Source organism: Stomoxys calcitrans, chromosome 5 (assembly GCF_963082655.1).
Source record: "Stomoxys calcitrans chromosome 5, idStoCalc2.1, whole genome shotgun sequence".
Taxonomy (NCBI): Eukaryota; Metazoa; Arthropoda; class Insecta; order Diptera; family Muscidae; genus Stomoxys; species Stomoxys calcitrans.
The window spans coordinates 37483719-37499530 of NC_081556.1; the positions used below are offsets into that span (position 1 = coordinate 37483719).

Here is a 15812-nt window from a genome sequence, read left to right on the forward strand (position 1 = left end):
GATGTCAGATTTTTATAAGTCTTGTGCCGTTCCGGACCGAACTAGTGCCAATGAACGACTCCCTAAATGAAACGATCGGTACTAGTTCCATCTCTTTCACTCTTATAGTTCCATAGTTCCTTGTCTCTTTTAATTTAATTTTCAGTTTCGTTCCATCGGTTGTACTCAACTCTTTCAGCTGTGTTTGATATACATATATGTCAATTTGAACGGGTGCTATATATACATCTTTTCTTTTGTCCATAGGCAGGTTAAGTTCGAAGATAGGTTATATCGGACTATATCTTGATGTAGCCCCCATATAGACTGATCGCCGCTTTAAGGCCCTAGTCCTATAAAAGCCATATTTATTACCTGATTTTGCTGAAATTTGGGACAGTGAGTTGTGTTAGGTCACTCGACATCCTTCTTCAATTTGGCCCAGATTTGGATATAGCTCCCATATAGACCGATCTCTCGATCTAATGTCTTGGGACCACAAAAGGCTCATTTATTGTCCAATGTCACCGAAATTTGGGCCAATGAGTTGTTATATGCCCTGGGATATCCTTCTTTTGGCCCAGATTTGGATATAGCTCCCATATAGACCGATCTCTCGATCTAATGTCTTGGGACCACAAAAGGAGCATTTATTGTCCAATGTCACCGAAATTTGGGCCAATGAGTTGTAATAGGCCCTGGGACATCCTTCTTCAATTTGGCCCAGATCGTTCCAGATTTGAATATAGCTGTAATCCGATCTCTCGATTTAAAGTATTGGAACCATAAAAGGAGCATTTATTATCCGATTTCGCCGAAATTTGGGACAGTGATTTGTGTTAGGCCCTTCGACATCATTATTCGATTTGGTTCAGATTTGGATATAGAATATACACCGATCAGTCCATTGAAGGTTAAGGCCCATAAATGGCGCATTTATTATGCTATTTCGCTAAAATTTGGGACATTGAAATGTGCTAAGCTCTTCAACATCCTTTTTTAATTTGGCCCAGATCGGTCCAGATTTGGATATAGCTGCCATATAGACCGATCTCTCGTTTTAAAGTATTGGCCCCATAAATGAAGCATTTATTATTCGACTTTGCTGAAATTTGACGCAATGATTTATGTTAGCCTTTTGGACATAAGTGTCCTTTATGGTCCAGATCGGTCTATATTTGGATATAGCTGCCAAAAAGACCAATATTATAATCTGCAAAATTGAACAGTGACTTGTATTTATTAGACCACTCAATTGGTCAAAATCAGACTATATTTGGATATAGCTGCAATGAGAGCATAAATTGAGCATTTTTTACCGGATTATGACGAAAGGTGGTTTACATGTGGTTGTGGTTGGTTGTTGTTGTAACCACATTTTCGTGTGGAGGTGGCGATCCTCGTCCAGCTCCTGTAGGTGAGCAAGCTCGTTCCGGTTCAAAGGACCGATCGACGCGGGAACAGGGTGGCTATTGGTTATTTAAAGTCGCCAAAAACTCGCCTTGTAATATCGAGCATCGTAGGGACTCAGTATTTGTGCAAGAGCTGGTGCCATCCGACCTCTCACTGAGTCTCTCCGCTCGATACCGCTGATTGTCCGCGACTGCAGTTACAGCTACACTGGATGGAGCATTCCACTAGCTCGCAGCTAAGCTTCTCGTGACAGAAATGAACACCATCCCGATCTGACCTCAATGATTCCAACCTGTGTGGTGCTCACAACTTTCCCGTGCCGGGCACTTATAGATATCGTTTACTCTGTTTTGGTTTCGTCCTACAGCATTCGTACTCGTATGGTTCAGCTGAAGCGGATTGGAGTTCAGTAGAATCAAATAATTGAGTTTCTATTTCCTTTAAATGCCGTACACCCTGTATTCGGTTATCAATTTTACTAAAATAGAGCCATCATTGAGTTATTTTTTCTTCAACATATAATATTGGCTCAAAATATTGGAAAACGAAACCTTCGCTCGGAATTGTCGTTTCATACAGCACATTTGGTAAAACTTTAATTAACAACAGATATTAATTTTTTTGTCTACAACTATTTATAACTGGTGAAAAAGTAGCTAATTATTAACGTATTTCTACATTAAAGTTTCTTACACAAGCATCAGCTATGCGTTTGTGAATATCATTGACTTCGGCCTGTGTCAAGGTACGTTCCATATGACGATAAACAATTCGGAAGCAGACACTGGTTAGCCCCTTTTTGGGATGTTTAAATTTATCAACCAAGCTGATCTGAAATATAAGAAAACATTTAGTTCGAATTTTAATATGCCAGTGTAGGTGGGTTTACAATATTTACCTGTTCAACCACATCACCGGCTTGCGAACGAACCAAGTCGTAAAAATCATTGGCTACAAAACCTGCATTCACATCTACTCCAGAGGGCAACCAGAACGACAAGTCATTTGTACATTGGGGATATATGGATACAGGTTTATATTTTGCCAATTTATATAAATCCTTTTCGCTGAATTGCGACAAAAATCCTGTATCGTTTGACCAAAATAGACGTATATCGGGTATGTCAAACAAAACCATGGCCAAGCGTTCCAAACCTAAACCAAAAGCATAACCAATGGAGTTGTTGGCTCCTGACTGTTGCAGAATTTCATGCCTCATAACACCGCAACCCAAAACTTCCAACCAATTGTCTTTGTAGAAAATTTCCAATTCCCAACTGGGTTGAGTAAACGGGAAATATGTATCAACCCATCTGTATTGTATCTTTGGGCCAAATAGGTCTTTTGCCAAACCCAAAAGAACATTTTTCAGCTCATGTTCCACTAGTTTTACAGCTTCCAATGTGTGACATGGTTGTTTAGATTGATCCAAACACTTCGATGAAGAATGAATGACCTGTGACTTATTGCCTTGGCTTTCACGCCAGTCCTGTTCGAATATCTCCAAATCGGGGTTCCTTGCAAACAGTTTATCCTTCGTCACTAAACGCACTGCATCGAGTTGATGAAATACCGGATAGTGGGTACTATCAATTTCGTCTCGTCTATATACCTCACCAACCACAAGGAAATTGTCCAAACCACTTGAGATTAAATCCACTTGGTGAGCTGTTGTGTGGGCTCTCAGCAAATAGTGTTGATTGATGTAATAACAGTCGGACTTGTTCCGACTTACATGATCCAACGGTATTAGCAAATTGTCAAAATTCTGTTGAACCGTTACCACAGGATTCAATTTATCGTAGACAGAAAACAAAGGATTTCCCCGCGATGTTTTGTAAGTCTTGTAAAAGTAGTTGACAATACGTTGCCTTAAAATCGACAGAGGATGATTGCTTTGTAAGTGTTTATTCATACCCAGGTAGGACAAGATTTTTGGCGTAACATTTGTCCAATTGTCGGCCACAAAAGAGGAACCATTTATTTCCAAACGATTTTGCTCGGCGGCATTTGTGTTTGTTGCCCGTCTGTAATTCGTTGAACTAAAACATCTTGCGTTTGTGGCTTCTAGAACACTGTATCTAAGATAGTTTTTCTTGGAAATGCCATTTAATAATCTTGGCTGTGCAAAAACTTTCAAAGTTATGAGCATAATCACAAACTTAACTTTTATACAACCAAAACACAAAAGGAAATTGTAACAGCTGATTTCAGTTATGCAGCAAGAGCCTTGCCACACCTACAAAAACTAAAACGTAAACAGAAACAAGTATTTAGGGCTGCCCATTTAAACCCATAAAATGGGGAATATATTTTAGGAATAAAAACAATTCAACCTTTTGCCTAAACTTTGTCACATTCTGTACCTCGGACCTTGGTGAGTCGGAATTTATCTATGTATGTGATAATGTTGTTTATTAAACTTTGCTTATTTATTTATTGTCAATATATTTTACAAATAAATTCCAAAGCATACGGGAAAAAGGTGATGGATAGGAGATTTATTTAACCGCGTGTGGGTGTTGGACATAATGAGGCAAATTTCCCTTCTACCCCTTGAAACAAATTGTATTATCTTTAGAATGAAGCTTCAAAATACATTTTCATTAAAAAACCAGAGATTTTTTACCACAAGGAATTAATTTTCCCTTTTTTCATTACGTGATGTTGTAGCCACATTTGTATGTAGAAGTAGCGATTCTCATTCAAGCTCCAAAGGTGCGCAAATTCCTGTTGATACATAGGACTGATAGGACGTTGTAGTTTGGTTAAGCCACATCCTAGCTCCTATAGGTAAGCAAACTCGTTCCGGGCCATAAAATCGATCGCCGCGGGATCGTGATGGTTATTGATTATTTAAAGGCGCCAATAACTCGTCTTGCCATATCGAGCATCGTAGGCACTCAGTATTTAAGCAAGTGCTGGTGCCGCCTTTGCTGCTCACCGAGACTCTCCACTCGATATAGCAAATTGTCGCGACTTCAATTACAGTTACACCATATGCAGTATTCCACTATCCGCAACCTATGGACGCGCCCGGTAGCTCCCAGATAAGATTCTTGTTATACCGATGAACACCATATAGATCGGAGCTCAAAGATATAGACCGTGCAGTGCTCAGGGCAACCAGTGCCGGGCTAGATCAGCAAGCTCGCTTCGTTCCATGTTGGCCATTGCCCATTTAAAGGCGTCAATAATCTTATTGTTGTTGTAGCATCGTAACAACCTGACAGGAGGCAAGGATGGGGTTTATACCCAAGCCCGGCAAGGCACCAAACGCCTACAGATCCATAAGTCCTACGTCCTTTCTACTCAAAACCATGGAACATATTGTGGACACCACGATAAAGACTAGGACATCCAGCGAATTGCTCAAATACAAACAGCATTGGCGGTATGCATTGACATCGAAGGGGCTTTTAACAATGATCCAATCCTTAGACCAGTACTGGGTGGACCCGGTGTTATCTTGGATGGGAAACTGAATTGGAAGTGTCACATTCAGGAGCGTACTGAGAAGGCTCACAGATATTGGGCACTATTTAGAAGGGCCGTAGGCTCGAAATGGGGCCTGAATCCGAGAATAGTCCACTGGCTCTACAGGAGCATGATTAGACCAATACTTATTTACGCCCCAGTGGTTTGGTGGACTGCTATGGAGAAAAAGTGCAATATAAGGACCATACAACAGGTTCAGAGAACATGTTGTCTCGGCATAGTCGGAGCGATGAGGACCACGCCCTCTGGGGCACTGGGGCCATTGACATACAGATTAAGTGTGAGGCAGCCACTGTGGCTATGAGACTTAAGGCGATGGGAGAATGGATTGGGTGCAGCTCATACCATCGCGGAATAATCGAAGCGACGATAAGAAACCTGGAAGGAAGGGAAGAGGTTTCTGATCGGACACCTGAGATGAACCTTGAAGTCGAGTGCGAGGCACTGCTGCCATCGGCACAGTCTTGGATTGACGGAACCCTAGTATTGCCATCTGGAAGATCATGTTATACGGATGGACCAAAGCTAGACGACAGAGTGGGTCTAGGAATCTACATTGAGAACCCAGAGACTAAGAACACGGCGGTAAAAGAGTGGTACTATATGCGCTTTTAGCAACATTTTTTCACGATTACTTTTTAGATAATAGATTTTGAAGCAAAAAAGCTTGCTGATTCCATTCAGTATGACATTCTTTTCATTAAAGTATTATGTTATGATTGAGATTTTTGTAGTGTTTCAAAAAAGTATCCGTGAAAAAAAATGTGTTTTCATCTGTGAAAAAGAATACAGCACCAGCCTTAAGTATTTAAGCAAGAACCGTTGCAGCCCGGCATCTCCTGAGACTCTTCACTTGATATCGCTGATTGTCCGCAACTGCAATTGCAGCTACTCCGTATACCAAGCATTGTATATTGTATTGTATCCGCAACCTGTGGAGGAGAAAGAGAATGTACATATCGGATTAATTTTTTAGTTTCCTTATTATTATTTTTCCACGTTTTTAAGTGGGGATTTTGTTTATTTTTTCTTTTTAGTTTGGTGCTACAATGTGGCAACCCATTTCGCTTTTGATTCCATTTCGCTATGGCAACATTTATGTCATTTTTTGTTTTCTTGTTATGTTAATTGCTCTGGCACCGGCAACAAATTTTTACTTTTGACAACGAATAAAGTTCTGTCGCCTTTTCTTCTTGTTGTACGAGGAAATCATAAAAATTAACAAAGCAAAGGTAAGTGGGGTAGTGTGATATGATGTAATTCATGTGCCAATGTATGTGAATTTTGTAATTTTAGAGGCGACATTTGAACATCGGTGCAAAGGCATGGCCGAAAAAGTTACCAAATTGGCTTTGGCTAGCCGTATCATAGTGCTGATACTGCAATTACTTGCCAATAAACTTCTTCCCGATCATCAGACAGATGTTTTTCGGGCACCCTTTAACCCAGCCAATAAAGTCACATGGTTGGACAAGACAATCAATTTCTGCTTGAATGGATTTCGTCATTGGGATGCCGAATATTTTCTTCATATTGCCGAGCATGGTTATACATATGAGAATACCTTGGCGTTCTATCCGCTGTATCCGATGGTGGTCAAGTCGGGAGCCCACTTACTCCACACTATGTTGGCGGACTTTATGAACATGCGATCATGCTGTCTTTTGGTGGGTGTGGTTTTAAATGTGGCACTATTTTGTAAGGCTGCTAACATTCTGTATGCGCTGACTCAACGTATTTTCAATGACCTAAACAAAAGTTGGAATGTTGCTTTGCTGTTTTGCTTCAATCCCGCCTCCATATTCTTTACGGCCGCCTATTCAGAGACTTTATTTTGTTTGTTATCGTTGTATGTTATGTTGGAATGCTCAACGCAAATACGGGCGGTACGTTCAACGTTTGCTTTGGCTTTAAATATTGCAGCCCGTTCAAATGGTTTGGTTAACATGGGATTTCCCTTTTACTTCATAGTGCGTAAATTCATACTGAAACGTTCCTCCCTTTTGTCGTCCTTGCTAAAAATGGCTTTGTGTTTGCTCTTCTCTTTGATACCATTGACATTTTTCAATTTCTATGCCTTTCAATTGTTTTGTGTGTCCGACAAGGCAACAAATCACACAGAGGCCATACTAAATTATGGCCGGCAAAAGAATTATGTATTATCCGGCTACCGTTATGCTGAACAATCGCCATGGTGTGATGAGCGTTTTCCATTCCCCTATTCATATATACAGTCGCACTACTGGAAAGTGGGATTCCTTAGATATTACGAGCTCAAGCAGATACCAAATTTTTTATTAGCTTTGCCCATTCTAATATTTCTCTTTTGGCATTGTGTTAAGTATCTGCGCGATTTCCAAAAGAATCTATTACCCAAATATCCATTGCTGCATTTGCTGAAGGAATACAAAACATTGCCCTTCATACTGCATGCTCTGGCCTTGACAGTGTTTTGCATATTCTTTGTGCACATACAAATATCCACGCGTTTGTTGTGCTCGGCCACACCATGTGTGTATTGGTTTGCCTCGGATCATATGCCCAAGTCTTTGGACAAATTGCAATTACGCTCCAAGGCGGGCTTGATATTTCTATGGTTTGCCTCTTATGTGCTGGTAGGCACCACCATGTTCAGCAACAATTTGCCCTGGACGTAAACAGTTGCAGCCGCTAGTTTGTGATACCCCGTCAATGTGTTTGCAGCAACGAGCAAACACAAAGAGATGTCTAATTCCTACCAAATTATATTCATTAAAAACAACATTGTTATTTGATCGATTGATTGATGAATTGGTTTATACATTAAAAAAGACTGTTAAATGTATTTTTTTTTTTAGTTTTCCTAATCAGAAATCTCTGCTCGCCCATTTTATAGATCCTCTGAATGAAGTGCTATGTTTTTAGCTTTATTTAAAATTTAACTAGATGTAATATTCTTTTTTTTATATACACATTTACATTTATTTTTTTTTTTCTTGATTATTAACGTGTACATTTACTTTGAATGTAAATGAGACCATTAATATTCTTGCGTGTACAAAATTGCCATTGTATGTAAATAAAATTTCCAAAGAAAGACAAACTATTAAAGGCTTTGGGTTTTCTTTTTATTTAGCAACGATGACAGTTTTAAGTTAGAGAAATATCATATATCTCAGCATTGCTCATTGTGCCTTAGCGCTACAGTTGGATGGATGTGGAATACCATATAATAATGGTGTACAATCAAAACTTTATGCTAAACACTGTGGTACAGGTTATTATAACTTGGTGCATTTGTATGTAATACCCAGAAGGAATACAGATAGACCCATTGATAAGTATACCGATCGACTCAGAATCACTTTCTGATTCGAGTTATTTTCATTTAACATCAATGCATAGGAAGTCCGTAAAGACCAATCGACATGTATCGTCAGAAAAAACCAACTATGCAAGTTATTGGGTTGCCCAAAAAGTAATTGCGGATTTTTCATATAGTCGGCGTTGACAAATTTTTATTATCAGCTGTTACTTTTAGCTTGCTTTAGAAAAAAAGTGTAAAAAAAGTATATTTGATTAAAGTTCATTCTAAGGTTTATTAAAAATGCATTTACTTTCTTTTAAAAAATCCGCAATTACTTTTTGGGTAACCCAATATATCAAAACTTCTACAACAATTCTACTTAGAAATTAAAGGTAATAGCTAGAATGGCTCCCCAGCCATACGAGTATCCCACAAATATGAATTCAAAATCCTGTAGCCACGAAAACATGAAAAGTGAAATTAAATTAAAACTTCATCGAAAATTTGTTTTTTGTAAGAATGATAGGAGTGGGAAAAAATTTTGAGTAAATTCGGTAATCGATACCAAAAACGATGTACACTTACTAAAAAAGATTGTTCACATTTAGTAGATTGTTTTAAAGGAGCATCAATTTGTATGTTACGTGTAGGATTTTTGGTTTTCCCGTTTTCATAACTTTGTAGTACTGAAGTACACTTCGCAAGGATAGATAACTAGGAAAATAACATCCTAGAAACTCAACGGTATTGCCAGTTGTTGTTGTTGTAACAGTGTATTGTACACTGAGGCGGAAGCCCTTGCCGATGAAGTACACCATCGGGTCAACCCGGTACGTACAACCGGCTGCCATGGTATTGCCAGTGTCACAGTCATGTTCGTTTTTATATCCTCCACCATAGGATGGGGGTATACTAATTTCTTCATTCTGTTTGTAACACCTCGAAATATGCGTCTACGACCCCATTTTAATTCGATCTAGCCGTGTCCGTCCATCAGTCTGTCGAAAGCACGCTAACTTTCGAAGGAGTAAAGCTAGCCAATTGAAATTTTGCACAAATACTTCTTATAGGTGTAGGTCGGTTGGGATTGTAAATAGACCATATCGGTCTATGTTTTGATATAGCTGCCATATAAACCGATCTTGGATCTGGACTTCTTGAGCCTCTAGAGGGCGCTATTTTTATTCGATTTGTCTGAAATTTTGCATAAGGTGGTTTTTTTATGATTTTCAACAACTGTGCAGAGTATGTTTCAAATCGGTCCATAACCTGATATAGCTATCATATAAACCGATCTTGGATCTTGACTTCTTGAGCCTCTAGAGGGCGCAATTATAATCTGATTTAAATGCAATTTTGTACAACGGCTTTTCCCATGACCTTCAACATACGTTTCAAATATGATCTGAATCGGTCTATAACCTAATTCAGATCTCCTATAAAACGATCTCCCTATTTTACATTTGAGTCCCTAAAGGGCGAAATCCTTATTCGATTTGGCTGACATTTTACACAATGACTTCTTCTGTGGTCTCCAACATTCATTCCATTACGGTCCGAATCGGAACATAACTTGATATAACTCAAATAGCATAGCAATTCTTTTCTTTTATCCTTTCCTTTCCTTTGTTTGCCTAGAAAGAGATACCGGCAAAAGAACTTGATAAATGCGATCTATGGTGGAGGGTATATAAGATTCGGCCCGAACGAACATAGCACGCTTTTACTTGTTTTTTTTTTTTAAATTCATAAATAAAACGAAAAATTTTTCTGACAATACTTGCGATTCTATCTATTGGGTTGCCCAAAAAGTAATTGCGGATTTTTTAAAAGAAAGTAAATGCATTTTTAATAAAACTTAGAATGAACTTTAATCAAATATACTTTTTTTACACTTTTTTTCTAAAGCAAGCTAAAAGTAACAGCTGATAACTAACAGAAGAAAGAATGCAATTACAGAGTCACAAGCTGTGAAAAAATTTGTCAACGCCGACTATATGAAAAATCCGCAATAACTTTTTGGGCAACCCAATATATTGTATAGCGGGATCCCCACAGTGGATTCCAATACCGTAGTTCAAAAGCGGCATAAGCAAAGCATGTAATAATTTTAGCTAGGTCCGTCTGTCCATGTTAATTTGAGTACAAACTACAGGTCGCAATTTTCATCCCATCGTCTTCAAATTTGGCACATATGTACTTTTTTTTGGCTTTGAGACAAATCCTATTGAAAAAAAAACGGTTCAGATTTGTTCGTCCGGTTTGAAGTAATATTGCAATAATGTCTTGCCAAAACTTTGTACAACGCTTTCCTCGATGACCACCAAACATATCTAAGATGTTTGCTCAAAATCGGTTCAGATTTAGATTTAGCTCCCGTATATATGTTCCTTCGATTATTAGAAATATTACAAATAAGACTACCACAATATCTATGAAGTTTCGTCGAAATCGGTTCAGATTTAGATATAGCTCCCATATATATGTTCGTCTGATTTAGAGTAATGTTGCAATAATGTGCTCATTTGTTATCCGATTCCCTCGAAATTTGGCAGGACGGATTTTTTTATGACTTTTAATATTACTGGAGAATTTCATTGGTATCGGTTCAGATTTAGATATAGCTGCCATACATGTATATCGCCCGCATTTGTTCACAAACTTTGTCAAAATTTTGCACAACGCTTTCCTAGACGACAATACCGCAATAACTAAGAAGTTTGGTCGAAATCGGTACAGATTTAGATGTAGCTCCCATACAGGATTCCCTAATAGAAGGTTAGGTCACTTGCGAAAAGTGGATAGGTCCCGTGGACATTTAAGGATGTCAAATCTGCCGATTGAAAACGCCATCAAATACAATAAACAAAGAATGAATGTAAAAAGAGAACAAGTTGACATCTTCAATGCCAAGTACTGCCAAAAATTAAAAAAAAAAAATGGAATTGGGTTGCCCAAAAAGTAATTGCGGATTTTTTAAAAGAAAGTAAATGCATTTTTAATAGAACTTAGAATGAACTTTAATCAAATATACTTTTTTTTACACTTTTTTTCTAAATCAAGCTAAAAGTAACAGCTGATAACTGACAGAAGAAAGAATGCAATTACAGAGTCACAAGCTGTGAAAAAATTTGTCAACGCCGACTATATGAAAAATCCGCAATTACTTTTTGGGCAACCCAATATGTCGGCTAATCGCTAGGCTTAACCTTATTTGGTGAATCCTGGCTCCCATATATAGATATATGTTCGTCAGATTTTGGGTAATTTGCGATATGTTGTCATTTATCAACCGTAGTTATTACAGTTTGAACATATTTGGCCATCCCATCTGAAAACATCCGCCAATATTTGTTCAGAATTCGATATAGCCCGATAACTTTGTGAAAACCTATAGGGTAGGTCTAGGGTATTATACAGTCGGCAACGCCCGACTTGCCTTTCCTTACTGGTTTTTGAGTACAATAATATATATTTGTTATATTTAATATGATTTGAAAGCATACAATTTAAACATTGCTTGCTATCTTTGAAGCTTTGAAGTGGAGTAGTGACGTCAAAGATAACTCAGAGCCCGTGCATGAAAACGTTACTAAGTGTATACTTCCGATAATAGGGTAAAATATTTATATACCAACTGAAAACAAATAGAACTTGAGGTTGTTTAGCTGTTGAGCTATTTCAGATAGTTTGTAAAACTGATAAAGAGCATGTGCTTTAGCTTCTGTGTACATTATTGCCGGAGAAATGCTTATGCCAATGAGTGCAATACTCGATATTCTATCGAGTATTGGTAATTAGATCTAGGCATTACCTAAAACCACAAAAAAAGTTAACATGTGTTCCAGGCCATACTTGTTGTTGTAGCCACATATTCATGTGGAGATGGCGATCCTCGTCAAACTTCTGTAGGTGAGGAAGCCCGTTCTGGCCCAAAGGACCGATCGCCGCGGGAACAGGGTGATTGGTCATTGGTTATTTAAAGTCGCCAATAACTCGACTTGTCATATCGAGCATCAAAGGCACTTAGTATTTGGGCAAGATCCAGTGCTGCGCGACCTCTCACTGAGACTCTCCGCTCTATAACGGCTGATTGTCTGCGACTGTTGCAGCTACATGGAGCATTCCACTATGCGCAACCTATGGACGCGCCCGGTAGCTCGCAGCTAAGCTTCTCGTGATAGCAACGAACACCACACAGATCGGACATCAATGTTACGGCCTGTGTGGTGCTGAGAACTATCCCGTGCCGGATTTAATGGTTGCGGTAACTTGCCTCTGCACTTGAGGTCCATTGTCTTCGCCCTCGAAGAAGGTTGAAGAGAACAAGCAAAAACGTGCAAAGTTCGGCTGGGCCGAACCTTGGAAACCCACAACCTTGAAGTCTGCTAAAAATTCACACAAAATAAATTTAGTTGAAAGGCACAACTTTACTATACGCATCTAATTTCTGCCAAACCGGGTAAAAATGAAAGCTGCTACGAATCGAGAGATCTCATTATATGGGAGCTAAATCAGGTTAAATACCAATTTGGACTGTAATGGGTACAGTCCTTGAAAGTCGTTGTTTTTGTAGCAGATTGTTGTGTTCTATCTTTCGTCTGCTTGATTCTGTTCGAGTGTCAAGACCCAGGAACTCTGTGACTAAAATGGGGTGCGTCCACAGGGATCTGGGTCTGAGTAGAGTGGGTCTGGCTGGGCATTTATACAGGTGATGTGTATCGTGCGGTCTCTGGTTACAATCGGCACATCCTTGAAGTTGAGGCGGCTGCATCTGCCGGATTGTGGTTGACTTTGAGATTCGATCTCTGTGGTGTTCATCTTTATAGCGAGAAGTTTAAATGGAAGCTACTGTCGTGTTCACAGGTTTTGGGTAGTGAAATGCTCCATACGGAGTAGCTGCAACTGTAGTCGTGATCTTAAAATGCCTGGAGGGAATCCATTCATTCATTATTTTGTACCTTTCCTTTGCGATTGCGGGACAACGTCACAAAAGATGCTAGACTGTCTCCAGCTCCACCCCGTGATTGCACATACAGCAGAATGCTGTGTCAAATTTTAGAGCGCCCCGGTAGCCGAGTTGGTAGCGTGCTTGGATTACCAGTGCAGGGTTCGTTTCCCGCCAGAAGCCTTGGTCTGTTGCTATTGTGGTATCACAAAGGACTTAAAATTGTCTATGTGAGTCTGTAAAGGACTCTTACCTAACCTGTGGACTTAGCCTTGCAATGACCTGTAAGGAATTCTATCAACAGACCGGCACAGAACTTTGAGCTGCGATCTGTGTGGTGTTCATCGTTATCACAATAAACTTAGCTAGGATTTACCGGGTGCGTTCACAGGTTGCGGATAGTGGAATGCTCAATACGGAGTAAATGCAATTGCAGTCGCAGACAATCAGCGGTAACGAGCGGAGAGTCTCAGTAAGAGGCCGGGCGGCACCGGCCCTTGCTTAAATACTAAGTGCCTAAGATGTTGGGTATGACAAGACGAGTTATTGGCGCCCTTTAAATAACCAATGGCTATCACGCTTCCGCGCGACCGTTCCTATGGACCGGCACGAGCTTGCTAACCCATAAAAACTTTACTAGGATTGCTACCTCCACATACAAATGTGGTTACAACAACGTTTGGGTGCCGGGCCATAAGGGAGTTAGGGGAATGAAAGGGCAGACGATTTGGCTGTATAGACCAATAAACTTGGTTAACCCGAAGCCTTTCGGGTCGACGCAGTCCTTGTTAAGGGAGTGGGCGACGAATGCGCAGGCAACATTGTGGAACAGCGAGACGTCCGGTCGGACGGCGGAAATCCTTTGGGGGGATCCAGATCGTGAGAAGACGAGGCTCTTACTGAAAGTAAGCAAGAAGAAGGTCAGTATAGCTATTGGTGTCATAACGGGACACATAGGACTACGAGCTCACTTATGTAAGGTGATGAGACGTTGCAGCATTTCCTTTGTCATTGCTCGGATTTCGCGTCTAACAGATACCGGCACTTAGGTGGAGACACAATGCCAGACATGAACCAACTTAGGGGAGTGGTATTGAAAACAATTTAGGATTTTGTAAGTAGCACGGAATTTCTAACTTAAAATTTTCTTTTTAGAGGTTACTTTATAGATTTTAGAGCGCACAACAAGCCGATTACTGGCTTAGGTGTATGTCCATAGTGGCATGGGGTGGATTAATATCTGCACCCTCTTTTCAACGTAACGTAACCTAAGCCCCAACACCATTCTATTGAGTTGCGACAAGAGAAGGCCATAAGTGCTGATGCGCATTAGTTTCTTAGTCATATGTCACATGTATGACAACTACCAATCGGCGGTATATATGTACACTTTGTTCAGCTCCATTTGGGCAGTTTCTTATAGACCATTCTTATCTCTGAAAATAAAAACCTAGCCTATTTCTAAAATCAAACATTCGGTTTTATTTTTTAATTATGTATATATGTACATTTTAATTAAATTACATTAAAAATGACATGGCATGTATCTGTGACAATATTTATTTGAAACTCCACTGCACTGCCTGTGAAGAGACGACGACACAGTCGACAATCGCTTTATTTTTTCTAAAAAAAAACCAAGGCTCGAGGTAAACCAATTTGTTAATGAAATTTAAAGCTTTCCCTAAGTTAACTTGAGTTTCACCATAGTATATAGAAATTAAATTAAAAAAAAATGCTGAATAACGAAAATAATACACATATGCATATACCAATGGTCGTACTTTTACAAACGTAAAATTAAATATTAGAAGAATGTGAATAAAAGAGAAGAATATGTGTGGAAAAGATTATAACTGGCATAGTATAGAGAATAAGAAAATAAAAATCATTTTAAACTGTTGGATAGCTGGAGGCGGTGGCAATGCCACATTGATTTTGTTGATTGCGTGCCATTTTAATGTAGCCATTATCTCCCCATGTGGTGCCCCAAGAGTTCTTCACCAGCCAGTAGTCTTGACCATTTTTATCGGTGCCATAGCCAACAACCAAAACACCATGATCCAAATTTTCCGCGTTGCAATTGGGCTCAATGTATACACCTTCCCTGTAGAATTGGAAGGATTCTTGTGAAGCATCAATGGCCACGGACACAGGGCCCATGGTAGCGACTGCCTTCATTAGCATTTCTTCATTGCCTTGGGGAATGTCCACAAATCCTGTATCGGTGGCTCCAATACTGGCCTTATCAAAGTGACAGGAATCATCAATACCCTCATAGGGATAGGACTTTTCGGTATCAATGCCGCCATTGTCTTTAATGTAACGGAAAGCGTTATCCATTAAACCACCATTGCAACCATTATTGCCATATTTAGTAGAGCAGTCGACCAAGTTCTGTTCACTCAATGATACCAAAACACCTGTTTTGCGGAAATGTTGTCCCTCCAAGGCACCTGTAGCCGAGAACGACCAACAGGAACCGCAATGACCTTGGTCCTTTACTGGTGTGACAGCACCCTTTTGACGCCAATCAACGGTTTTGGGTACAGTAACATGTGCCGGTGGAATATAGGTAATGGCTCCCTGGGAACTTTGTTTACTAAAGAAAGGAGAAAACACAATTAATGAGTTGCCTAAAGGGGGATTCGTTTTAAGAAGCTTTGTCTCTTAATTATCGAATGAAGT

General features: G+C 39.6%; 3 protein-coding genes across 3 annotated transcripts in view; 1 reads left to right on the plus strand and 2 right to left on the minus strand.

Annotated features, from left to right (window-relative positions):
- Positions 1–1955: 1955 nt before the first annotated feature.
- On the minus strand, positions 1956–3603 carry LOC106082154 (probable phenylalanine--tRNA ligase, mitochondrial). The gene is made up of 2 exons (XM_013244500.2): positions 2291–3603; positions 1956–2223 (listed from the first exon to the last, which is right to left on the minus strand). The coding sequence occupies exons 1-2, from the start codon at positions 3542–3544 to the stop codon at positions 2056–2058; spliced, it is 1422 nt and encodes a 473-aa protein (XP_013099954.1). The 5' UTR covers positions 3545–3603; the 3' UTR covers positions 1956–2055.
- Positions 3604–5982: 2379 nt separating this feature from the next.
- On the plus strand, positions 5983–7980 carry LOC106082155 (GPI mannosyltransferase 2). Its single transcript, XM_013244501.2, has 2 exons — positions 5983–6122; positions 6187–7980. The coding sequence occupies exon 2, from the start codon at positions 6216–6218 to the stop codon at positions 7545–7547; it is 1332 nt and encodes a 443-aa protein (XP_013099955.2). The 5' UTR covers positions 5983–6122; positions 6187–6215; the 3' UTR covers positions 7548–7980.
- A 6602-nt stretch (positions 7981–14582) lies between these two features.
- The window catches only part of LOC106082168 (cathepsin L), a 38923-nt gene continuing 37693 nt past the window's right edge, over positions 14583–15812 (minus strand). Inside the window, exon 4 of the mRNA XM_059368597.1 lies at positions 14583–15726. Within this exon, the coding sequence (XP_059224580.1) occupies positions 15018–15726 (709 nt within the window). The 3' untranslated portion in view covers positions 14583–15017. The remainder of the gene's footprint in view (positions 15727–15812) is intronic.